General features: G+C 39.5%; 4 protein-coding genes across 5 annotated transcripts; 2 read left to right on the top strand and 2 right to left on the bottom strand.

The window, feature by feature from the left end:
• Nucleotides 1-756: 756 nt before the first annotated feature.
• nubp2 (nucleotide binding protein 2 (MinD homolog, E. coli)) lies at nucleotides 757-3449 on the bottom strand. The gene is made up of 7 exons (XM_061755067.1): nucleotides 3302-3449; nucleotides 2650-2768; nucleotides 2038-2236; nucleotides 1621-1778; nucleotides 1410-1520; nucleotides 1271-1340; nucleotides 757-1149 (listed from the first exon to the last, which is right to left on the bottom strand). Exons 1-7 carry the CDS (start codon nucleotides 3315-3317, stop codon nucleotides 1010-1012), a joined length of 813 nt encoding a protein of 270 aa, XP_061611051.1. The 5' UTR covers nucleotides 3318-3449; the 3' UTR covers nucleotides 757-1009.
• On the top strand, nucleotides 2660-11288 carry spsb3b (splA/ryanodine receptor domain and SOCS box containing 3b). 2 transcript variants are annotated; one of them, XM_061755064.1, is made up of 8 exons: nucleotides 2660-2802; nucleotides 3651-3875; nucleotides 6268-6406; nucleotides 7022-7205; nucleotides 7632-7819; nucleotides 9056-9158; nucleotides 9538-9663; nucleotides 10408-11288. In XM_061755064.1, the coding sequence occupies exons 2-8, from the start codon at nucleotides 3832-3834 to the stop codon at nucleotides 10878-10880; spliced, it is 1257 nt and encodes a 418-aa protein (XP_061611048.1). In that variant the 5' UTR covers nucleotides 2660-2802; nucleotides 3651-3831; the 3' UTR covers nucleotides 10881-11288. The 2 variants fall into 2 exon arrangements, with proteins under 2 accessions (XP_061611048.1, XP_061611049.1); XM_061755065.1 differs by having other exon boundaries at nucleotides 2662-2802; nucleotides 10481-11288.
• On the bottom strand, nucleotides 11273-15464 carry LOC133468863 (probable crossover junction endonuclease EME2). The gene is made up of 8 exons (XM_061755066.1): nucleotides 14951-15464; nucleotides 14602-14723; nucleotides 14354-14449; nucleotides 13375-13499; nucleotides 13146-13215; nucleotides 12951-13066; nucleotides 12408-12600; nucleotides 11273-11645 (listed from the first exon to the last, which is right to left on the bottom strand). The coding sequence occupies exons 1-8, from the start codon at nucleotides 15309-15311 to the stop codon at nucleotides 11490-11492; spliced, it is 1239 nt and encodes a 412-aa protein (XP_061611050.1). The 5' UTR covers nucleotides 15312-15464; the 3' UTR covers nucleotides 11273-11489.
• mfsd1l (major facilitator superfamily domain containing 1-like) lies at nucleotides 15465-25285 on the top strand. The gene is made up of 13 exons (XM_061755063.1): nucleotides 15465-16064; nucleotides 16808-16908; nucleotides 17009-17103; nucleotides 18066-18121; nucleotides 19470-19613; nucleotides 20221-20379; nucleotides 20452-20567; nucleotides 21135-21235; nucleotides 21334-21445; nucleotides 21799-21936; nucleotides 23645-23784; nucleotides 23851-23962; nucleotides 24593-25285. The coding sequence occupies exons 1-13, from the start codon at nucleotides 16043-16045 to the stop codon at nucleotides 24740-24742; spliced, it is 1446 nt and encodes a 481-aa protein (XP_061611047.1). The 5' UTR covers nucleotides 15465-16042; the 3' UTR covers nucleotides 24743-25285.
• The last annotated feature ends 504 nt before the right edge of the window (nucleotides 25286-25789 follow it).

Below are 25789 nucleotides of genomic sequence, written 5' to 3'. Positions count from 1 at the left end.
AGTTTTATAGCTGCAATAAAATGTGGGTTATTTAGATAAGAATTCATTTTTCGATTTGAAAAAAGTTTTGCACATTTGTGGTCTAAGTCAAACCTATCTATTTATTTCATCACATTCACTTATACTAACATGCAGATGCACTGACACCCAAGCAAAAGAAAATGTACTTTCTAAGTCTTAATTTTTTAGTCTCACCTTCTGGGATGTGTTTGCGGGAGGTGAACCCTAGTTTCATGAGCAAGGCCATCTTAGAAACTGGAGTTGACCCAGTTGCACTGATGAATAAGAAAAAGTGTTGAGTGCAATAAGGGACTGCCCCCTAAGTGTCAAAATTTGAACAAAACCTTGACTTTGACCAATATGAAAGAGAGGTATTTTCTCTATTCATTCTGCACTTAACTAAAAAAAAAAAAAAAAATGAAAGAAATTGAGTTAGCCCATTCTAGTTCTCTGTTGCTCAATCGGTCCAGGTCGACTGAATGAAATCATTGGAAGCATGAAGTCCAATTCAGTTGTGGTGTAACCTTTTGACAATTTGACCTAAAGTAGGTTTCCTGAAACTACTCCTGATCAGTTTACTGACACGTCAACCTTACAATCCTGTATTACCACTGCTATTATCCTAATGTGTCGACATGAGTGTTTCCACAAGCAAATTAAAGATTCCATCTTAGATTTGAGTGGCTTCCCGTCAACGGCAATCAGTTACGCCTCTTCCACCTTTCCTGACTTATGCTGAAAAGATGACAAATAGAATTGTGTTGTTTAAACATAGTGATCATCACCTTTAGAATTCAAATTTATATTCACTCACAAGAAAATGAACACTGAACTAAGAAATACTCCTTGCCGGATATTATGGGCAACATGACTACAGTCAGAAACGGCTTAATAACTAATACATTTCATGTTTAGATTTCTTAGGAACACTGACATGAACGTGTCTGCAAAATACTTCCTTTTGTTGTAGTGGTCCCTTTTGTACTTTATATTTTTTACACTTTGTCATTCAGGCAGTTAAGAGGTTGTCGAGGAGAGTTTTTGTAATGCCGCTAATGGCACTGAAGGTGGCGCTGTCCGGGAATGACTTGAGGAAGTCTTTGCCTTGCTCGACACTGGCGCTCAACTGAGGATCCAAGGGCACAGAACCTGGATGAGAGACAACATCAGTTACTTATGACAAACTATTAGTTTCTCACTGGACCATTACTTATATAGTTTTAACTATTTTGAAAATTAAATTACGCACCGATTTTTTTAATAAACTCACCGAGGAAAGATGATCCTGTAAGTTTGGCCAACTCCTCACCACCGCCTTTGGAAAATATATTGCTGCATTCCTGAAAAGAGGGCATATTATTCAAAATAGATTAAAGCAAGCAGTGACAAAAGGACGAAGTTCCACTCACTGAGCAGTGCGGGCAAACAAAGCCACTCATGTTTTCTACAATGCCGAGGATGCGCACTCCCGTTTTCTTGCAGAAAGTCGCCTCTCTCCTGACATCGCCCGTGGAAACCGCCTGAAAGATAACCCAAGGGGATTTTAAGAAACTAGTTTTAAAAGTCTAAATTCAACTTTCCACAGAGGAACCGCTGAAGCTCTCTGTTGTTTTCTTGTACCTGGGGTGTGGTGACCAAAATAGCCCCGTCCACTACTTTGTGCTTCTTGAGGTTCTCCAATATGGCCAAATGCTCGTCAGATGTCCCTGGCGGCGTGTCCACCAGCAGCACGTCCAGCTCTCCCCACGCCACGTCTGACACAAACTGAGCAATCATCGCTGAGAGGAACAAAAAAGAGGACGATGAGTCTCAGAGAGGGTTCCTACACACAACATTATGTACTTTTACCAGACCATAAATATATACCAGACTTTATGAAAAAAATATCTGATAATTATATTACTGTTTTTTGTGCTCAGATCAAGGCCAAATGGTTTTATTTTTTCAATTTCTGATACTTTTCCAGACTAGGAAATGTATAGAACCAAATTCCCTACTTTTCCATACAGTGTAGAAACTCTGGTAGATGTACGCCACCTGTTTTCTTGGGTCCCCTCCACACCACGGCTTCATCCGGGTCGTCCAGCAGGAAGCCGATGGACATGAGCGCGAGGTTTTTCTCCGCGTCGGCGTAGACGGGCACCCAGCCCGAGTCGCACTGGTGCACGTCTGGACGACCCACGCTCAGCATGCGCGGGATACTGGGCCCACACAGGTCTACGTCCAGGATGCCAACCTGATGGAACACAAAACTAAAGTGTAAATTATCTTTACCCATCTCCTTCCTTCTCTCATTCCTCGCTTACTTCCTTCAACTACTTCTTTCCTATCATCCTTCCTCGCTACCTTCTGCCCCTTCCTTGCTGCCTTCTTTCCATCATTCTTCTTCCCTTCCTTCCATCCATATTACATCCTTCCTCACTTCATCTTTTGTTCGTTCATTGCTCCTATTCTTCCATTTAGTATTCCTTCTTTTTTTCATCCCTTTCATTCTTTGCTCTCTTTCCCTTCCATTAATTTAAAACAGTGCACACCTACTTTGGGCCCGCCTTGTGTACATAATATATTGGAAAAATACAAATAATACAACTAAAGGACCCCAAACAAGCTGTGATTTATTTGCCCAATGATTTATGAAGTATCACTGGCCTTTTTCCCAGCATGCCTCAGTGCCAGAGCAAGCTCGGCAGTGATGGTACTCTTCCCCACACCTCCTTTTCCGGACAGAACCAAGATGACATGCTGCACTTGGGACAGGCTGCTGCTATCTAGGAAGAAAGGAAAAACACCTTTAATTCACTGGTACTTTGTTACTGCAATTAAGTAGATTATTTCAGGTATCTGTACTTGAGTATTTTTCTCACGACTTTTTCATTTTACTCCCTACATTTGAAAACAAATCTTTAGTTTCTACACCTTACTTTGTCAAAATAGGCTAGTCACTTTTTTTTAACATTTGTTTTATTCTTGAAAAGGGTTTAAATGTTTTAGAACAGTGAACTACCACCGCGTCGCGTTTTGTCACCTGACACCACAAGTTCGACAAAAGTAGGCTAGAGTTTCTTTTGGGTGCTTTTTCCAAAAGTGTGGCACGTTTTTTGTTTTTGTTTTTTTTTGACCAGCTAATAATACGTTTTCATTATGAAAAACTACCACGCATTTTAGGTACGGTACTAAACGCGTTTCCTGTTATCTAATCTAGCCATTTGTTGGATTATAAAACGTTTGATCCGTTTTTGTTATTCATCACGATACTCTAGCTATAAACAAGCGCTAAATGGTAAACTAACAGAAAACTCACAATTTTTCTGTTCCATAACTGCTATTTGGCAAATTTAAGCAGCATCCGTGCGGAATGGGTGCCGAAAACACTTCCGTAAAATGGCCACCTGACTAGTGTCAGCCAATCAGATGCCCATGCAACGCCCAGTGTCCAATAGCAAAGCACGTGGTGTTCATGTTACCCATATATGCTCGGATTTAAAACAACTGTACAGGATATTCATTCAAATAGCAGACGTTTTGTCCTCCATTAGCAAGTTGTTTTACGTATTACACCTAAATTTAGTTTTAAATATCATTCGGTATTTGTCATAGATGTGTAGTAAAGTAAAGATTTCCAAAGTCCATAAATATACTTTAATTCACAGGCTTGAGGCTAAAGCCACATAGTCCCTCCTCCTTCTTCGGTGTTATCCAATGAGCGGAGAGCGGAGGCGTGATCAGGGTCATGTTTACGTCTGGCTTTCCGGGCGCGAGAGAACAAGAAGTGGGCCACAGTGTGAAGTGCACCTGTCGCATACTCGGATATAGTGGCAGGCTGACACTCAAATGAGCCACTGCTGCTGGGCAGGGCACCAGAAGATTCCAGTAAGGTAAGAGCACAAACCTCTTTTTTTAATATAACATTCATCGACAAAAAAATGAAACAACAAAGGAAATACTGTGCACATTTGTAGTGTAATGTCATATAGTGTAACATTTAAGAACGGGACAATTCAAACAGTTTAGCTACTGCACTGGCATTGATGTACCTATTTAATTGCAGTTATCAATGGTGTTTAAATCCCTATTTCTATTCCAAAATCTTAAATAAGCATCATGGTAACTCATTGCAACTGTGCACACCACATTACTTTCTGCTCACGAGTCCAGATGATGCATTTCCACTATTTAGGCCAAAGAGCACTTAAAGCTAACAAATCTAAATTGTTGGCAATTATCTGGTGCACCTGCTCGGAAAAGTAGTGACCAGCTGCTGTGCTCACTGGTGACTTGAGCCCAGACATACTAACGCTGATCTACAGTACTATTGTAATTTCTCTCCTTTTGAATGTATTTTTTTTAAAGCGAAGGTGTCTTTACAAAAAGGTACTTTTCTTTATCGACATGATAATCTGCTGCAATAAATTGCTCAACTGTTCTAAGTATATTTTTTTATTGCTATAATGACATGATTTTCCATTGTATTCGTCATACATTATAATGTAATATCATGCTTTTGTGGGGAAACATTTTTTTTTTAAAAGAATGTTCCAGAAACTGCAAAGTGAGCTTGACATACATGTGACCTCATTTTGTGCCACAAGTGCAGATGCGACTTGCTGTGGCAGAAATCTCGGCACAGCGTCAGAACAGAAGGCTGGCTTTAAACATGGCACGTATACGCGCATGCCAATTGTGGCATATGGGAGTGGTGGAAAATGGGCACGCCAGAACTCAAGCTGTTCCCCTCACATTCGCTGACTGCGAGGGACCCAAGAACCTGAAACAAAACGCATAGCAACGCACCATATTGGGATTAAAAGTCGTGTTTGTTTTATTGATTCCCGAGCCCTTCTCAAAGCTGAATGCTGGTTTGAGGAAGCTGTAATTGCTTCACAAGTGAGTCTGTTTCCCCATCGGTTTGCAGAATGGAGTTTAAAAAATGGGAACTCAACTACAGTGGAAGCCAAAACATCCCAACACAACTTGGAGTCCAAACCATTGTCATGCATGGTGCCAGCAAATCTTGGTCGACTTCAGATCAGTGAGGATCGAGTGGTTGTGGGGATGAGGGCAGAGCATTTATGTTAGCGAGACTCCAGTAATATTTGGTGTAATAAATTAGCTATTACACCCCCCCCAACCCCCAACCCCTAAACTTGGTTAGCTAAACTGTATTTTAATGTTTTTTTATTCATTCATCTCATTATATAATTGGTTTGGTGATTCAGTATAAATAATTTATTTAGTAAATTAGAAAACACACTGTTGTGCTCATATGTTTGATTACCCAGGCAGAATTTGTAATTCTTTAAAGAAAACATGAAGGACCAGGCGAAACACATTTAATTTTATTTTAATGGGATTCAAATTAAACGGTCAAGCATTTCAGAAAGCATTATGATTAAACAAAACATAACCATAAAGAGGCAGCACGGTGGATGACTGGTTAGAGCATCAGCCTCACAGTTCTGAAGAGCGGGGTTCAATCCCCGGCCCCGCCTGTGTGGAGTTTGCATCTTCTCCCTGTGCCTGCGTGGGTTTTCTCCGGGCACCCCGGTTTCCTCCAAAAACATGGACGTTAATTGAACACTCTAAATTGCCCGTAGGTGTGAATGTGAGTGTGAATGGTTGTTTGTTTGTATGTGTCCTGCGATTGGCTGGCGAACAGTTCAGGGTGTACCCCGCCTCCTGCCCGATGATAGCTGGGATAGGCTCCAGAAGCGGCTCAGAAAATGGATGGATAACCATAAATAAATTAATGGTGATTGTTGTTCAGTCAGTCATATTTAAAAAAACAAAACAATATTTCACAAATTCTTACCAGGGTATGTAAACTTACGAGCACAACTCTACATATATGCAGTCATACGTACACCTGTCATATTGGAATGAAAGTGTAGGCTACACTTTTTTATAACCACTAGGTGGCGGTGGCGTTTTGGAATGAAAGGGTACAGCTTTTTCATAACCACTAGATGGTGTCATACTTTTATAAAATGTGAACGTTTTTGCCCATTTGCCCCTGTACCCATGTATAATGCGCACTATTGACTTTTGACAATTTTTTGGGGGGAAAGAATGCACATTATACATGAGAAATTACGGTATTTCCTACTGGAAAAATGACTTGAAAATTATGGAATTAGAATGACTGTGTTCAACTTCGGGGGTTCCGCTGTTCATAAAAGATTCAATTCATCAAACAATAAAAACAGAATGAAGAAGAAGCTCAGTTTTGCATTACAGTAACTGGGGCCTTCTGGGAACTCTCGATTGCAGATCATCCATGCTGAGAAGGGGAAGGAGCGGCCGCCCTCGACATTTGGCCTGGAGCGAAACGCGGCGCGGGACGGATTCTGTGACGGGGATGTCCATATCGGCCGAAGCCGAAGAATGGGATAGGCAGACAACAACGCAGGTACGGACTGTGTTCTCCCACTTTCTTAAACACTTAAGAATAGTCGCGTAGGAGCTGCTGTTGATCACAGCTCACACCCAGATTCTCAGATCTGTCAAGTACACCACAGGAAGGAATTTCTCTTCTGGTTCACTGCAAAAACTGGGCTTAAAAAAAAACAAAAAAACGAAAATGAAAAGGGAAACACATTAAGCAAAATTTAACTTTTCAAGATTTCTTTACACAAGTAAACATAGCTGGCCTAAAAAAAAAAAACAAACAGCGATGTCTTAAAACTAGTGTATTTATACTACCTACACCCATAGAAAATTGTATCTGATTTTAAGCCAACTCATAACCAGTAATAAAATCTCAACAAGATACAATACCTTTCTTAAAATTCTTAAGGAAAAAATGCTGGAAGTAAGTGAAATGCTACAACAATAAAACAAAAAACTGCCTGGTAAGAAATATATTGGCACACAAACAACATTGTCTTGATTTGAGATATTCCATTTTGGTTGGATTCTTAGTTTTTGCAGTGATTTAATTGCTTTTCCAGCTCCGGGGTCAACCTTCGCGGATCACATTCATGGAGCTGCAAGATACTGTAGTACTGTTGTTTTCGTCACGCAGATCACTGAGGAGGTGGTGGAGTCTGAGGTGGATCACCTGGGGAGCTCTGAGCCGACAGAAGCGGCGGCCCCGTCCAGCTTGGCGCCCGTGCTCGGAGAGTCTTTCTGCCAGTGTGTCTGGGGAGACGAGCCGAACGCGGGCTTCGGGATCGGCGCCGACTGCCTCTGTGGAGAGGACGACGACAGTGAGATCAACAATAATACAATGGTTGCAATCCATTCGGTAGCCTACAGTAGATATACAGTCTACACACCCATGTTCAAATGCCAGGTTTTTGTGATAGAAAAAGAAACCAAGATAAATTAATTCTAAACTTTTTTTTCACCATTAATTTGACCTATAACCTATTCAACTCAATTTTTTTTTTTTGGAGAGGGGAAATGAAAATAAACAACTGAGAGACTTTTGTAACTGTAACTAATTTTACACGTGTTTGTTGTCCCAGGGGCTCAGAGACAGTGGGTGGATGAGAGGGACGTGTTTGTGTCTTTTATCATTTGTTTTGTGAAGTACCTTGTGTTGCCTTTTAAGTATAAAAGGTGCTGGGGTATACACAAAAAGTTTTAACTGACTGATTGATTGATTGATATGTTAAACCTGCCGCTGTCAGACTTTGCCTGGGTGTGGGACCAGCGCCTTAAGTCGTCGGGCGCCTTCCTCAGCTGCGACGACCGCAAAGTGAGCTTCCACTCGGACTACAGCTGCGGCACCGCCGCCATCCGGGGCACCAGAGAGCTCGCCGACGGGCAACACTTCTGGGAAGTCAAGATGACCTCGCCGGTCTACGGAACAGACATGGTATGTGCAATGCAAATCTACTTATAAAATCAGATATACAGTATGTACACAGAGTCCATAAAGTCTCTTCACACTGCAGCCACTGAGGACTAGAGAGGGCTAACTCCATTTTGTCATTTCTCAGGAGAGTGACTTTAAAGTATTTTGGCTGCAATAAAATCTCTGGGCTTTATTTCTTGGTGATTGATATGCCAATAATTATTTCTTCTAGATATTTACCACAGATCTTATAATTTTGCCAAACATAATGATTTTGTTGTTGATGAGTTGTAATGACACTTTTATCCACAAGTGAGGTACTGTCATAATCTTTAGTTCCGTGGGTCGGATAATGGTCAGCATCTTCTAAGTTGCCTGGATGAAAAGAAACAAAAGTTTTTTTTTATTTATTTTTATTTTTTTTACACAATAGTGGTCTAAGCCATTGGTTCTTTTTACCCCAAGTACCACCCAAAAATATACCCAGCTTTCCAAGTACCACCATCATGTGTAATATTAAAAAATAGTTGCATAGTAAGTGTTTATCAAAAGCAAGTTGTTTTGAATATTATTGTTAGCCACTGTAACATTATGTACTGGTTGAACATAAACACTGTGCTTAAAAATAGGAGAATAAAAAAACTGCACTTAAAAATGACATTCAAATGAAATTTACATAATACTATATGAAAAGTGAACTTAAATTATTGTTTAAAAACAAACAGTTCAAGATTAAATGTAAATATATTAACTTAAAATACAACTAAACTGTACTTCGGCTTCTTCTTTCATTTGCCACCAGAGGGAGCCAGTGCACCACTAGTGGTACCACTATTGGTCCGTCGATCAATATTTTATGAAAGATGATAATTAATATTGACTTGTACTAACATACAAATGTACTGGCACACAAGCCAAAGCACTACTTACCGAACTACCAGTACTTACTTTATGAGTCTTCTATCAAGCTCACTCTCTGGGGTGTTGGCCCAGTGTTGCACTGATAAATCAGGAAAAGTGTGGAATACAAGAATTGACTGCCCCCTACATGTCAATATTGGAAAAAGACCAGTATTAATTTATTTCTATAAATGACATAAAATGGAGTTAGCCCACTCTACTTTCTAAATTGAACTAGTGGTGGGCGGTCAAAATTGCTTTAGTGGAGGCTTTGCGGACGGCGTGTATAACTCGCGCCGTGTCGTGGATGTTTCCCTTGTGCGATGCCGAGTTTCCACGGTGATTTGTCTACTCTAGATGGTTGGAATTGGAACTGCGGAGGTGAACCTGGAGAAATTCAAGTATAACTTTGGCAGCCTATTGGGTCACGACGAGGACAGCTGGGGGCTCTCCTACACAGGTTAGCGCTTTGGAGGTGTCCGTGAATGTGATTACAAACAATACAATTTACTAAAGTAATGAGACGCTGGAATTGTCGCTAGGCGATCGCAGGGCACATATAGACAAACAAGTTACTGATTCACACTTATGGGCAATTTAGAGTCGTCAGTGAAGTTAAAATGCATGTTTATGGATTGTAGGAACTGACGGGAGGAATTCATTTAGTCAGGCCGTAGCCTTGTCTCTTAGGAAAGATGTGATTTCCTGCCATCTTGTGGCATATATAGGAAATTACAACCCTTTTTGAGTGGGCGTTAACTATACTTGTACCGTTTGCGTGCCTTATCTTGTATGTGAAGCATGGCCTGAAGAAATGTTTCTTATGTCTATTCATGAAGGTCTCCTCCAGCATAAAGGTGAGAAAGTGAACTTCTCCTCACGGTTCGGTCAAGGATCCATCATCGGATTGCACTTGGACACCTGGCACGGTACCTTGACCGTCTACAAGAATCGACGCTGCGTAGGTGTGTTCTCAAATGTGTGTGGCCTTTCAAATAAAAGAAGACTCCCCTCCCGCCGGGGACATTGCATGTTACAGAAGAATGATGTAAAAAAAATAAAATAAAAAAATATATATATATATAATTATAATATCGTTTTTAGTTTTTATTTGGCCAATTACAAAAACACTGCGGCTCAAGGAAAGGCAAAAAAAGAATGAGCAACTGTGAAAACTATTTTAATAGATGTGCAAAATGTATGTAATGTCAAATATACAGATGTTAAACAATATATTTACACTAATTTCAAAATGTTTCAATTGTATTACTTATAATAAATTTGATCAACCATTTGTTTATTATAATAAATACAAATATTTAAATGTATATGTAAATTGTTTATTGGTAGTAACAATAAATTAACTAATTATTTGATCAAATAGACAAAAAATATTAAATGTTTATGTGAAATTGTTTATTTTGAGTTATGAACCAACTTTTCTTAATCAATTATTTAATACAATTAATACAAAGTATGTAAATGTGTATATATGAAATGTTACTTTTTATTTAATTTACAATCAATAATTTTATAAAACAAAATGTAAAAAAATATTACATGTAATTTTTTTAATTGTACTAATATTTCTTATTTGATTATTTACAATAAATACATTTAACAATTATTTAATGAGATAAATGAATAAAATCCTGTATCCAGTAGTTGAATAAATGATTCCTTTTTTTTTTGCAATGGTGTCACATAAGTGTGTTGCAGGAGTGGCAAAGAAGAAAAGTGTGATTGTCACCGTAGAACAAAATCCCTCTCTGACGTCATTAGGTGTCGCTGCCAGCAGGCTGCAGAGCAAGAAGCTGTACCCGATGTTGTGCTCCACAGCGGCCAAGAGCAGCATGAAGGTGATCCGCGCCTGTTACACGCCCACCTCCCTGCAGTACCTCTGCTGTACGCGCCTCCGCAAAATCCTCCCGGCCCGCCCGGACGTGTTGACCGCCCTGGAGCTGCCTCCGGGCCTGCTGGCTCTCCTACACCGGCGGCTCGGCTGGCTGTTCTCCGTCACCGAAGCCGAGGGGGACGCCGACGCCGGCCCCCCGGCGAGCCGCGACCTCGGTGGCCGCGGCTCCCCGAGTCCCCGCGCCAGTCCCGTCCCCAGACCTCGTTTCTGCCCCCCGACGCCCCCCGACGGCGACGACGGCCCCGAGCCGGACGATTATCGGAGTAAAAGATGCCGCTGGACATGATGCGTGCGTAAGTCTGTGGCAAACGTTCAACTGTTCCCGAATAAGATGAGCAAACATTCACTTTTTTTTTTTTTTTTTTTTTAATTAAAGTGGATAGTGCTCGACTTATCCGACTTCAAATAATGTGACGGCGTCATGTCCAGCAGAGAGCTTATTGAATTGCTTTCTTTATAATGAATGTAAAAGTGATAATCAGCAGATTAGACCAAAAAGAAACGTGTGAAAAACTCACACTGGGAATGTCGTATGAGGAATATAAACCAGGAAAGAACGGAATTACTTTTTGATACTGTGGAAAAAACTTTTTGTAACATTTCACTTTCTTACTGGGATAATCTGAAAAAAAATAAAAACCAAAAGACAAAAGCTCTGCTGCAGATTTGATTATTTATTCTTTATAGACTCATTATTATTAAGAAAAAATTCATGCATTCTAAATTGAATGCGTTATGTCATGATCTAGTGTCATTTGGACCATACTGAAATACCACAAGCATACGTTTACCTTATCGACACAATCGATCAACCGTCACATGATAAATGATGGATGGAACTTTCAACGCGAGGTAATCTTTATTGACCGTTTCAAGTTAGTCCAGGACCAGTTCAGGGTTCTGAGCAGTGAGGCAGCGGTAAACTCTGGTGGAAATGTCCGGTCCAACCCGCCTTTCTCTGCCTTCGCCTTTCACGACCAGATCGGCCAGCAGCTTCTTTTTGTCCTCCTCTGAACTCAAGGCCTCGTACGCCTGGAACAAAAAGTTGGACTAATTCATTCACTAAAAAAAACTAAGCGTGATGAGAATTATTTTGAGACCCAACACAAAATTCAATAATTCAATTCAATAAGAACTCGTTGTGAAAAAAAAATATTTCAATGAATTATAACTGGATTTAATTTGAAGTAATTTGGAAAATTTCCAAAATATTTATATTTCCTACATTTTACATGCACATTTGTTTTTTTTCATTTGTTAAATAATTGTTTCATTGATTTATTGTGAATAATAGAATTAAGACATTTAATTGATCAATAAAAATGATAAAACACAAGTAAATTAAACTGCACATATACAAACATACCTTTTTCCCATTAAATATAACCTAAATTATAAAATTGAAAAGTGAGAATGTATTGTAAAATGAATATTTTGTTTTACTATTTTTAATTTTTCAGTTTTTTCCCCCTTATTAAATAATTGGTTGACTTATTGTAAATAAAATATTAGTAAAAACAATATATCTTTTTTATAGTTATAATTGGTTATTTCATTAAAACTAAAGTAATAATAATTATAATACAAAGTGAGAATTACTTAAATGTTTTTCTTATATTTTACATCCACATTATCGCTATTCCCAGCCCCCCAATTCATCTTCACATGATCTGTCAGTTTTAAAAATCAAATATGGCCCTTGATCACAAAAGTTTGCCCACCCACACCTGTTTTAAGGTTGCCTATGCACGCACGCACGCACGCACGCACCTCATGAAGGCCACTAAGATGTACCTGCAGCAGCAGTTGAGGTGATTGGTAGGCTGCGGTCACGCAGGAGGCGGTGGCCTGACTGACTCTGTTGAGCTGCTGGATCTGCTTGCTCCAGACCCGTTTGAGCCCGGAGCCGTCCTTCTCCACCCGGACCCCGCTGGCCCACGAGCCGTCCACGCAGAAGGGCAGCTGCTCCGGTTGCTCCGTCAGCAGCCTGCCGGGAGGTCAGAAAATGCTTGCTTTGTCAAGGAGGAACAAATATGGAGAGCCTGAAGCTAAATGTTTGTAGGGGGGAGGGGGGGGGGGGGGGATGCGCAGACATAGGAGCAAGTCTCAAATCTTAAGCTTCAAGTTTCAAGCAAGACTTAAGTTACTGCGGGAAAAAAAAAAAAAAGTCATCACTTGGTATAAGGAAGTCCTAAAAAAAAGTCAAGTTGAGTTTCACGAATGTCAAGTCGAGGCGTCCATAATTTCTAGCCCAAGTCTCAATTCCTAAACTTGCCGACTTAAACTCGAGTCAAGTCCTGCGACTCGAGTCCCCCCCCCACCTTTGGAGATGCGTACTTATAAGGGCGTTTGGACAAGGACTTTGTGACGGCGCACACGTGGTCTGTGACTTCCTGCCAGCCGTCCACGAAGAGCACGGCTATGTTTTTATGCAGCTGCAGATACACAAGAACCTGAATGGAGTGCAAAGGGCACATTTAGTTTTGGTCATTTTAAGCAACCGCGGGACAGCAAATGCGATGGACGACTGACCTCCTCGATATCCACATTCTCGCCGCCATATTTGGACTGGATTGTTTCATCTAATGCATAAGCATGTTTCCTGTTGGTCAGAAGCAGAAGTGTGTATACACAGGTGTAACACTTGTTTTTTGGCGCACGTTTTATTTCTATAACTGGTAACCCTGAGGGAAACCATAACAAAAACAAGGCCTGCGATGAAAACGTTATGATGAAGTTATTGTATGAGAAATATGCGCACTTGTAATCTGGCTGGGACTCTGTTACTAAGACAGTGGCCACCTTCACCGCATCCCGATTGCAGCCCAACTTGAAAAGACCGTGAGCAGAATCCGCCGCTGGCTCCTCCCCTTCATTGTCAATCATCTGTAGTAAGCAACATAAACAGTGTAACATTTTTTTTACCATCAAATTTGTAATGCTGATTATTTTTACCATCAAATTTCAGATGTTTTTTTTTCATCATCCAAAAAAAATAAAAATAAATCTCTGCAATATTCAGGTTCAAAAATACAATTGTCTAATTGAGCATAAAATTCAAAATTCAATGTCAAGCATACAGCATACTCCGCTTACAATTTAACATTTGTCGTCACAAATTCTTCACCCTGGTGACTTGGAAGTCGTATTTTGACACAGAATTTGTGAAGGTGGATTTTTAAGTGAATGTTGCATTTACGCAGAATTGTAACAAGAAGTTTTGGAACTGAATATTGAGAAATTTAATATTAATTTAAAAAAAAAATAATCTGTCACTAATTCACAGATATACTTTTACACACACCACCACTAAAAAGATTTATATTGTACTGTAATTGCCTATAGATGCCACCAGATGGCGGCAACGGACAATTGTGTAAATGAAGTTCCTCAACTCACTTCTGCGCCAAGATGCCACCAGACCGCTCCGAAGCAATATTGCGTTTGCCCGAAAAGGTGAGTTTTTCAGCGACTAACGGAGGATAAGTTAAAAAAAATGAATAAATAAATAAAATCCACGAATGGGCGAACTTGCGACTGCTGAACGCTTTGTGTTCAACCAAACAGGCCCAGATTCCACACTAAATAAGTACATTTATGAGTAAATTGAGACACGATTATCATTATTTCTGAAAATATGTACACTTTAAAAATTTTTTTTTTACATTTTAGTTGGGTGGTGTGCCGTGAGATTTGTTTTCAAATCTAAAATATCAACCACACGGTGAACGGCAACGTACTTTTTTCACACAGATGACCGTGTCTAAGAATTCCGATGGACCGAGCACCTGCACCAGCTGGTCCTCTGCCACCGGTCCTGCGCCATCCTCGTCCAGCTGATCATAGAAATGCAATGCAAAACGGTGAAAACAATTGCCAGCCACAGATATTATGCAGTGCATCTGTTCACTCCCCCCTCCCCACACATTTTGTATTGTTATTACACATATAGAGAGGAGCTCTTTTGGAAACAAACCTAAGTGCCCACCTCAGGTAAATCCTTGGTCCATGTGATGCTGTTGGGAAGCGCCTGTGGTTGGATGCTGTACCTCCATTCAAAAGAAGACAGAGTGCCCAGCAAGATGTCCGAGCCCTGCTGTTGCAGGAGAGCTGGAGATGTGGGAGTGGAGCAGATAAGTGTTAAAAATCCTGACATTCGCTAACTATACTCTCCAAATCCCACTCAAAATTCGCAATATTCAAACATGGCGGCCCCAAAATCAAACACATTCCCCCCCCCCCCACCACCACCATTTTTTTATTATTATTATTTTTTTGATGCCCTTTATAATTTTCGATATGCATTGGTTTTAATGTACTAATGTGGAACATCAGACCTGGATCTATGCAGACAGTCAAAGTCTTGAGGAAGTTTTCTGGCTTGAGACTGTTGAGATGTTGTGCAGCTTCTTTCCTCCTCTGCAGCTCCTTCCTCTTCTCCTGCTTCTCTTGCTCCTTTGCAGCTCGGCTCTCCTCTCGAGCCTCCCTCCGCTTTCTCGCTTTCTGCTTGTCCGCCTCGATCTCCTCCTTAGAACGGCGTTTTCTCGTCGGACTCGGCCGTCCGTCTTCATCGGGTGGCGGTGGAACTAAAACGTCTTTCGCACTTCTGTCACCTTGAAAAAAGCCTTTTGCTTCCACGCCGCCTTCGGAATCGGAATCGGATATTTCCCATATTGTAGACTGATGCAACGTGCTCATGTTACTTGTAAACAACTTTCGAGAAATACGTAAAATTCGGCCGATCGGTTAAAAGAAGGATCATTTAAATCCTGCTTGCGACGGAGTCTGACGAGGGTCAATTAGATGAAACGATGCCACGGTGTCTGTTGAGGGCCAAATAAACATATTTAGAAAAAACGCGTTGGAATTATTGTGTTGAAATTTTTGCAAACAGGCTAAATGAGGAATCACTTTAAGACGAAAATCAGCCACTCATAAATACATATTATTACACTGTTATTATTTGACGAAGACGTGGGGCAAAGTCTTTAATGCTGTATAATACGGTTGAAACAGCGTGTGCTGAAGGCCATAATGACGAAATCCGTTGTAAATAATTGAATGACTCTCCCTTTTACGAAAAGGACACCTTAAATAATCACTACTATCATAAAAACGTGTTACTAATGGTTAAAAATGTGTATTTCGACGAAGGAATATAGGTAAACCTTGTGAAAACACTGTCGATAAAGTTATATATCGAAGAGCACGTGAGGGCGGCAGCAAAATTACGCATGCGCACTTGTGTGCACTGACTTGTAAACACAACGCTCCGCCATGACTGTGAATCAGTCGCATCCACGTTGTTGTAAGATTTGATTTGTTTGGCCACTTGCAAATGTCCATGTAAACAACACTACTACTACTACTCGCTCCTGTGAGTTGGACTTTTCCCTCTTTTCCAATCAGTCGTCTTTTATCCTCTCACTATGGCACAACCGGCAGAGAAAGGTACGTTTGGAAAAAATACACGATTTTGCTTCGTTAGTCGCCTGACCAGATTTCGGTCTTGTCTCGTGAAACCGAGCCACTAAAATGGCCAACTCAGCATGTTTGACTTTGGTGCCGAAAAATCCGAATGGGATTATTGTTTAATCCATTTTTAAATGGAGGAATGAATGAATGAATGAATGAATGAATGGCCAGTGAAATTATGCCTGTTTTGCGTTGGGATCTGATGATTCGGTAAATCAGACAGGCTTGGATCTCAAAAGCTAAACTAGTCAAGGTCTTTGTAGACAAAGATACCTTTCATGCATAACTGATTATATAAAGAGTGATTTTTATGTAATACAATTGTTATATATTACGAGCAGAGGTGGGTAGAGTAGACAAAATGTACTCCAAAGCACCGTTACTTGGAAATAATATGACTGAAGTCAAAGTAAAAACAATGTGAAAATTATTCTGCTCATGTTGTGTGTTTCTTAGTAGGAATTAAAGTTGCTAGTCGCTTTTTTTGAAAAAATAGTCACGGGGGTGGATCAGAAAAGTTGCTAAATTGGTAACACCGACTCCTCTCCATTCGCAGCCATGTTGTCAATGTAAGCTGTTGATGTCAGCGAAGATGCACTTTGGACTACAAAAAAAAAACAAACACAAAAAAACCCCACCCTGAGCACTGAACTCCAATTAATTGATCAAATCCACGAGTGCCCCTAATGCAGTGCTACATTGACCCTTCTCTTTTCCAGATTACTATCGCTTCGTGGTGCTTTTCTTCAACTGCCTGTTGACGTTCGGCTCCTATTTCTGCTTCGACATGCCCAGCGTTTTGCAAAACCAGTTTCAAGGAGTATGTAAAACTTTGATGAGTAGAATTATGGCCTAGAGATAGGTCTGATCTGTCAAATTAATCACATGATAACCTCCATCACGGTCTTGTACCCCCCCAGAACCTGACATGCTCCAATGGGACGGTGGACTGTGTGGAGGGCTTGGGGATGACCCCTCAGGAGTACAATCTTCTTTATGCGATCTATGCGTGGACGTAAGTGAGCTGACACATGAAAGCAGACGGGGAGTTTTTTTTTTTTTCATTCCCCCCCCCCCGCCTCATAATCCTCACACCAATTAAATATAACTACCATGTGTACCCTTCAATTCCATAGGAAGTCATAATATTACGATGACAAAGTTCCGTGTGTTGCTAGCCTAATGGCATAATGGGCGTAGTGTAATTTTTAAGTTACCTTCACAATATCGATTAAAAAAAATACCAACGTGTTGGCTAAAAATTGTGTTTTGTCTTCATTTGTGTGTGGATTCTCAGTCATCCGGGTCATGGTAATCCACAAAAGTTCAATTGAGGAAAGTGGACTGTTCTTGTTGATTGAATTTGTTTCTTGTTTTCCGAAAACAAAACAAAAAATGGCCTAGGCAATTATGCTATTAGGTGAACCAAGTCATATTTTTACAAGGAAAAACAACTTGTATTCTTTTCAAGAACAATGGCGTATTAAGTCAGGATGGAAAGTCATAATCTTACAAGAATAAAGTTATATTTTTCCAAGATAAAGTTGTAGTATTACAAAGTTACAAAGTTTCATGAAGAACACAAAAATACTACTTTACTGTTGTAATATTACACATTTTATTCTGGAAAAGACAACTGTTTTTCCCTCTATAAAGTAGGAGTGTTAATTCTTGAAAAAATATGCCTTAAAAATGGGAACTTGAGATAAAAATAAAAAATAAATTTTATTCATGTCATATTTATGTGATGGTCACAATCATATCATAGCTTTGATTTGCTCCAAAAGCTAAGGTGGGTAGGGGTAAGAGGTTTATGTTCATATGTGTTTATTAATATTATGTCGGTATTCGCTTTTCAAAATGATACGACATAATAATGCATTGCAATTGAAATGAAATGCGGACCCCATCTTGCGGACCCCAGTTTGAGAAGATGTTCAGCATAAACATGGCTGATCCTCTTTCTCTCATCCTCAGGAATGCCGTCGTGGTGATCCTGGCTGGCTTCCTGATTGACAAATTGGGCAACCGATGTAAGACCATGTCAATCTTACTGGATCAGATTGGATTTTTCTTACGCATTCAAACAAAACCATTGAAGGAAATTGGTGCAGGAAAGGTGCGCTCTTACCTTCCTTCCAAATCGTTAGTTCCAAATGATTGGACTTTTCCTGAGAGGATCAAGGCACTTCTCCCTCACTGTTCTGAGGTTCTGGGTTCAAATCTCGCTTCTGGCTTTCCTGTGTGAACTTTGCATATTTTCCCAGAGCTTGTGTGTTTTTTTTTTTTTTTTTTTTTTTTCCCCCCCCCCCCCCCTCAGGGTCCTAAGAATTCCTCACACATTCCAAAAACATGCATGTTAGGTTCATTGAAGACTCTAAATTGTCCTCGGGTGTGAATGTGATTGCGAATGCTCATTTTCGTGCCTTGGACTGGTGACGAAGCCTTATCTTGATTACATCCCCAGCTGATCACAGCATTTATGAGGCACTCAATCAATTTGCTCTGATATCATCATCGACAATATGCTGCTCACAGTCTCTAGGCGCCATATTTGCATATTGTCATTGATTACCACTGTTGTGATCTGGCCTTAAATTAAAATGTTAGATTATTATTATTATTATTATTTTTCCCACCAAAATTAGATTTCAATATTTAAATCATTTTTCCCCAAAATGCAAATTGCAATCAAATTATTCAATTGTTTTTTGTTCCTTCTGGAATTTGCTTTATTTCTCCGGATACCAAATGACCTTTAAAACCGTTGTTTTCCCTTGAGCATTAACTTCCACAGAAAAAATATAAATATATTTTCTTGACAGATGTAAAAATGTGTGTTTTCTTTTGGGGGAAAAAAATGTGTGTTAACCTCAATAAATTAGCATTTTAAATGTTCAACATGTAACATGAAGCTTTGTGGATCAAAGAGTAACTTCTTATGGTCTTTTCTCATGTACATCAGCACAATGTTTGCAATTTATTATAGCCTATCCTTCGGATCAAACGTTTCCAACAGGTTGATAAATCACTGCTTTTGCAACAAAAATTGGGCATATGAAAAACTAAGTGAAAATGATTCTGATTATTCTATTTTTGAAATAGGCATTTGAAAAGTCTGTAAATGTAGCAACCAAATCACGAAGACGTTACTGCTAGTGAGGAGTGTACATAAAAAATAAAAAAAAAGAAGAAGAAAGATCACCCTGACAAATACATATAAATTAATAGTCACAGATTAATTGTTCAGTTCTAGTTGTGATTTAATAATAACCCATGTTCAATTATTTAGTTGTTTTACATGTGCTGACAACATTCACATTCGAATTGGGAATAAATTGCAATTTCTGTTCGGATCGTTTGTGTCTTATCGCTCTACAGTCGGAGTCTTCCTCTTCTCCTTCTTGTGCGTTTTGGGTTCCTCCCTGTTCGCACTGGGCTCCCACTTTAAAGGAACTCCGTACCTGATGCCGCTAATGCTCACGGGACGACTCCTGTTCGGATCAGGCAACGGATCTCTGACCAGTAAGTGCCGTGCATCAAAACTGCAATCTGAAACAATTCATTTGAGTGTTTTTTTTTTTTTTTGGTTAACATATCCTGTGTTTTTTTGTTTTTTTTTGTTAACATATCCTCTGTTACTCGCTGAAAAATTCTTCTCCCACTTTCGGGTTTTTGTGCTCTTTCCATAATACAGTAGATGGCGCGAAACCCCGTCTAAATAGCAATTGGTCGTTGAAGTGGTATAGCTCAACCGAGAGTCGAAGATCTTTGTATGTCGGGGACGAGCTACGTTTAGCCTGGGTTGTGAAAGGAAGTTAGGAGAGTCTTCCACGCATGTTTATGGATGCGTACTTCAGTTGTATTTTTTTTTCGGAATCAATTAATCTGTGAGCCATTTATTTTTAAGGTTGATGTCAAATGAGTTTGAATTGATATTAAACTGTTTTGGGATAATAGTTTAGGCTATGTTTACGGGCTTGGTCAGTGGTCACACAATATATTATACTTCTAAGTCAAGGCTCCACTAAGTAGAAAAATGTAGGGGCTATTCGCTGTTGGGCTGGGTCTGTATTTCTTTCTTCCAAATAACACTATTCGCCATTTACGGTATAATGCTCTTCTCCTTCAGTCGTTCAGAACCGGATCACTGCCTTCTGGTTCAAGGGGAAGGAACTGGCCTTAGCCTTTGGCCTGACCTTGGCCTTCTCTCGCCTGGGCTCAGTCCTCAATTTCTTCCTCACGCAGCGGTTTGAGGAAAGATTTGGCATGCAGTGGACCCTCTGGGGTGGTAAGCGGAAAGGAAATGTGATATATCTTTGGGACTCTTACTGCATGTTCATATGACTTTTGGGTTTTATAGGCGCCGTCTTGTGTGTGCTGGGTTTTACATCGGCTATCGTAGTCAGCTCCCTGGACAAGGTGGGAATGAGGCAGCTCGGTCTTGAAGGGGTCATCCAAGAGGAATCTCGCAAAGTGGTATAAAAATATTCTCTGTACCTATACTCTTCAAACATCATCGACCTTGTGAAAGACCGTATCTTGAGTCTTATTTCTGTATACGGAGCCCCAGACATAACATGGATGGGGGGATATTAGGTGCACACAAAATACTTATTTAATTTGTGGCAACAAGTTAGGTAGAAAGTCCAAATAAATATTAATCTCTGGCCATGAAATACAAATTTGTAACCACAAATTAGGTATAACATACGGATGTAATACTAATTTACGGCCACAAATTAAGTGTAACGTGTGCAGGAAATTCTAATTTGTAAATTAGAAATTCCGTATAACGTGCACACAAAATACTAATTTGTGTCCATAAAGTAGATATAATGCTCGCACAAAATACAAATTAATAATATTAATATAATACTTGGACAGTTGTTCATAGGAATGATGTTAAACCTGCAAATTTGTGTTTTGTGCACATGTTAATACCTATTTAGTGGCCACAAATTAGTGTATTATGTGCACGTTATATGTATATATTGTCACCATAAATATGTTGTTCCCTTTGTCACGTCTTTTCTGTTTCTATAGAGAATTCAGGATGTGAAGCAGCTGTCCCTGAGATACTGGCTGCTGGTTCTCACTATCATGTTCTTCTATAACGGAATCTTCCCGTTCATTGCTGATGCCAGGTACGGTTAAAAAAGAATATAGGGAAAAAGACGTATGCAGCCTTCTATATGAATAAGAATGCTTTATAAAAATCCTTGCATTGTGATTTCCCGTGCAGTAAATTCATTCAGGATAAGTACGACGACTACACTCAGAAGGAGGCGGCCTATATCGCCGGCGCTGTTTACGACAGCTCACTCGTCCTCTCCGCCAGCGTGGGCATTCTCATAGTAAGTTATCTCTTCCCTTATTATTAAAGTGATGTTTTAATGTAACCCTGAAAAGCCTGCACAATCAAAAGGGAATTCAGAGATTTGTTTTTAAATGCAATATACATGCTGGAAAAAAATGTGAAAAGACTGAAAACTAAGTAGTACTCACCTGGGTTCAGGGGAAGTTTTAAACTGTTTTTCACCCTTTTAAGTTTTCCAGATTTAAAACAATTTTTTTTTTGGAGTGGGCTTGTGTCAAAAACGATTGCTTGCTTTTCACGACGATACAATATCATCATGACAATGTACAGTGTCACGTATTTGGCGTTCCAAGGCAAAATGAATTGATGTTGTGATGTTGTGTTTTTCAGGATTACGTGGGTCTGCGAGGGATTTTCGCCGTGTCCTGCGCCGTACTCACGCTGCCCGTGTTTGGGCTTCTGGCCTTCACGTTCGTGGCTCCTCTGGTCTCCACCATCTGGCTGGGAGTCACCTACTCCTTTGCTGCGGTGAGTCTGGCTCAGGTGTATGAGGCAATTTTATTCCTAAAAAGTAATATTATTGAAAGCCGCTGTAACATTATGTATAGGACAATTAAAAACTGACGAAGTTAAATAAAACAATTGTACCTAAATGTTTGAAAAGTAACAGTTCTAAAAGATTAAATGAAAAATGTTTTTGCACTTTAAAGTTAAATACAACTGCACTGTACTTAATACATGTACTTTACTAGATTGAAAAAAAGGTTTAAAGCGCTGTAACATACGCAGTATGAACATTTAATTCAGTTTTTCCTTCTTGTGCCACTAAAGGGAGCCTGCGTACCACCAGTGGTACATTGACCACACTGAGAACCATTGGCCCTAAAAGTATATGGTCCTTCCCGAAAAACGGGAAAAAAACAACAAATTCAACAAAGAAGAAGAATCCAGTTGTCTTGAGACAAAACACAATTTTTAGCAAGCATATTGGTATTTTTTTTTCAATGATATAATGAGAGTGAGTCAAAATGACTTGGGCAATAATGCTATTAGACTAACGATAGACATGAATCAGAATCCGAATCATCTTTATTTCCCAAGTATGTCCAAAAACACAGAAGGAATTTGTCTCCGGTAGTTGGAGCCGCTCTAGCACGACAACAGTCAGTCAATTGACAGAGAACACTTTGGAGACATAAAGACATTGACAAAAACAGTCGCTGAGCAATAAAGGGTTGCTAGTTATCTGGTAATGCCGGTACAACTATTTCTTGATTTTTTTGGCAATTGTACAAAAAGATGAGAGCAATTTGAAAGACTAATCTCGCAATAGTCCGGTGCAATGACAATTGTGCAAAGGGCGCCGAGACTTCAAGGAGTGTATGCAGTTTAAAGGGACAAGTAGCGCGATAATCTGGGACAATGTTGATTGTGCAAATGTTGCAGATACTCCTCAGTCAGTGTGGCTTGAGTGGCCAGTATTGGTCAACAACAGATATGCAAATAGTGCAGCGTGGCGAGACTACTACAGTGAGTGCACGAGTGGTATATAATCGGCGCGACAGAAATGTGACAACAAACTCAAGACAAAAAAAAAAAGAAAACATTTAAATTTTACTAAATAACAACATATTACTGTGTAACAATCTTACAAATATATTTATCAATTTTATTAAGATTGGTTAATTATAGAGAAAAATAATGAATTATTTTCTTATTTAAATAATTGCAATAAAAACAAAGAAATACACATTAAAAATGTAAAGATTTATGTAATATATTTTTCTATTTTGTGTATTTTCCATCCACATTTTAACTTTTAACTTTTTTTTTTTTTTAATTATTATTATTTTTTTTTATTCCATCATTATATAACCACCTGAGGACTCCACAATCATAAGCGGCCAATTTTCAAATTTTCAAAAAGCTGAAAGACCGTCTTTTTTTAAATGGGCTTTTTGCAAATTGACTTTGTCTTTTTGGATCTTCTTGTTTTATGATGCATTTCTGGTTTTACTGCTCATATTGCTCCCCCGTGACCCTAATGAGTCAATAATTGATGAGTAATTGATGCTCCCCAAAAGTACACTACTTTTCTATTAGACAGGAGTTTTGTGCTATCTTGCGACCAAAGCGATTTGTCAGTAGGTGGGCGAGCACTTTATAGAAAATGGAGGGCTCGATTATAATGTTCCAAATTGGTGTTGGAATTCTAATAGTTTGTGCTTTGTTGCAGGCGAGCATGTGGCCGTCCATCCCTCTCGTGGTGCCTCAAGCGACCATCGGCACGGCCATGGGCCTCGCGACCTCCGTCCAGATGATCGGGATCGGTATCGCCAATCTGGTTGTCGGGCAGATTTTGGGCACTAAAAACAGGTAGGAAATCCAGCATCGATGCTTCTTTTTGGTGCGTAACGACCCTCGCTGTTCCCGTTCACGCAGCGACACGAAGATTCCGCTATGGCGGTGGCAGAGGATGATGATCTTCATGTTGGCCAACACCATCGCCTGCATCGTCACCTCGGTGCTGCTCAACGTCGTCGATAACAGACAGGTAACACATCTTTTTCCCTACCCCATCTATTGGAAACGTTTTTGATTTGGGAGAGGTGAGGGAGTGTTAAGTCGCTGAGTTTAGAACTTGGGACTTGCTTGGCTAAAACTTGGAAAGAATCGACTTGACCTTGACTTGATATTCACGAGACTCGTCTTGAATTACATGCCGTTTGCAGTTGAAAATCTGCATTTTCAAGATAGTGCCCCTTCGTTTTTGCTTTTGAAAGGGTTTATTTTTTATTTTTTATTTTTTGCTTGAAGTTGTGCAAACATACCTCGCAACCCGCTAGTATGTATCGAACCCACGTGACCACAGTCCTTACCGGCTTCAGAGTTTTGTAGCTTTGGCTAAATGCTTGGGCTGACCACCGACACACACACAAAAAAGCAGTTACTCAGAGAAAGACATTACTAACATTTTAGTCCTATTTACAGTGTTTTGTAATAACCTTAATTAAACAAGCGCAATAGTGACATCTTCACTCGTTTGTATTAATAAACTCGACCACACCAAGTTAGCATGATAGCAAGCTAGCGACCAATAATAGCAAATTTACCTTCAAAATTCCAGGCTGTGTGACTTCCTCCCCCCTCTGATATTCTGGACTAACTAAGTCTTTTATTTTAGGGTGGGACACTGAACAAGCTGACCAAAAGATCGGCACAGGCGGAGCGAGAGTCTGACACGGAGTCGCTCTTCCGTGGAGAGGAAGTGGGGAGCGATGATGAGAGCGATGCCGTGCCGCCGTCACACTCCATCAACTCTGTCAGCGCCTGACTTCTCCAAGTGTCCTCAAGTTTGAACATTTCTCTCAACCTCCTTTTCGAGCAATTTGATTTGGATGACGATTTTGGAGAGACTTTTTAATTGAATTTCAAGGATTTTTACAAGACGCTAAATGCAGATCGAGGATGTATTTTTTTTTTCCTTTTGCCTAAAATGTGTTGTATGATTTTACTGTATAGTTAAATACAAAAAAGATAGTTTCTCTATATAAAATAATCAAAACATATGGTATTGATTATAACAACACTACCGTGACTGTTACACTTTTGATGTTTTCACAGCAGTGTAATTGATCTTTTTTTTAAATTATTATTTTGAACTATTTATCGCCAGTGGTTTTAAGGTCTTCTTGAAGAAGGGAATTAGAAAAAGTCATAGCACAATTAAAAAAAGGTTAAGCAAAAGTGAACACACTTCAAAATGCACACAGTCAGATATGACGTGAATGTTATGTACAGATGATTTGAAATCCCTGCAGAAGTTCTTGCAAGCTAAACCATAAAATATGTTTAAAATAAAACATTTAAAAAAGTATACATTTCTCTTCTTCATGAGTGAACTGAAATTATTTTTGTGGAAAGGCTATTTTAGGTACTAGTTAGTGTTCAGGCATTTGTGTGTCTTTTTGGGGAGGTAAATGTTGCTGGAGCATATGTTTTATGCATGACAGCGCATAGGTGGCGCTATGGTATTTATTTAGGCTATGCTCCGTTTTTAAATCCTCCCTACAATACTGGATTAAGAGTCCTACAATATTTGTTGCATTAATTTAGGTTGTCCCCCCCTCCCAAAAAAACCCCAACAATCTGTTAGTTTAAAGGTATTTGTTTTATTCGTCTCGTTAAATATTTGGTCAATTTATTTATTGGCAACAACAAAATATAAAAAAATAGTTAAGTGTTCAAATGTGTTTTAACAATTTATTTGTTTCATCTATCTTGTAAAATAATAGGTTAATTAATCATAATTAAGTAATCTGTTATGTGAATCTGAATCGAAATGCATATGCCCATCCCAATCCAACCAAGAGGAAAAATA

The sequence above is a fragment of the Phyllopteryx taeniolatus genome, chromosome 19 (assembly GCF_024500385.1).
Source record: "Phyllopteryx taeniolatus isolate TA_2022b chromosome 19, UOR_Ptae_1.2, whole genome shotgun sequence".
In the NCBI taxonomy this organism is placed as follows: domain Eukaryota; kingdom Metazoa; phylum Chordata; class Actinopteri; order Syngnathiformes; family Syngnathidae; genus Phyllopteryx; species Phyllopteryx taeniolatus.
The sequence above is the reverse complement of the archived record's forward strand: the minus strand, read 5'-3'. Positions and strand labels throughout refer to the sequence as shown.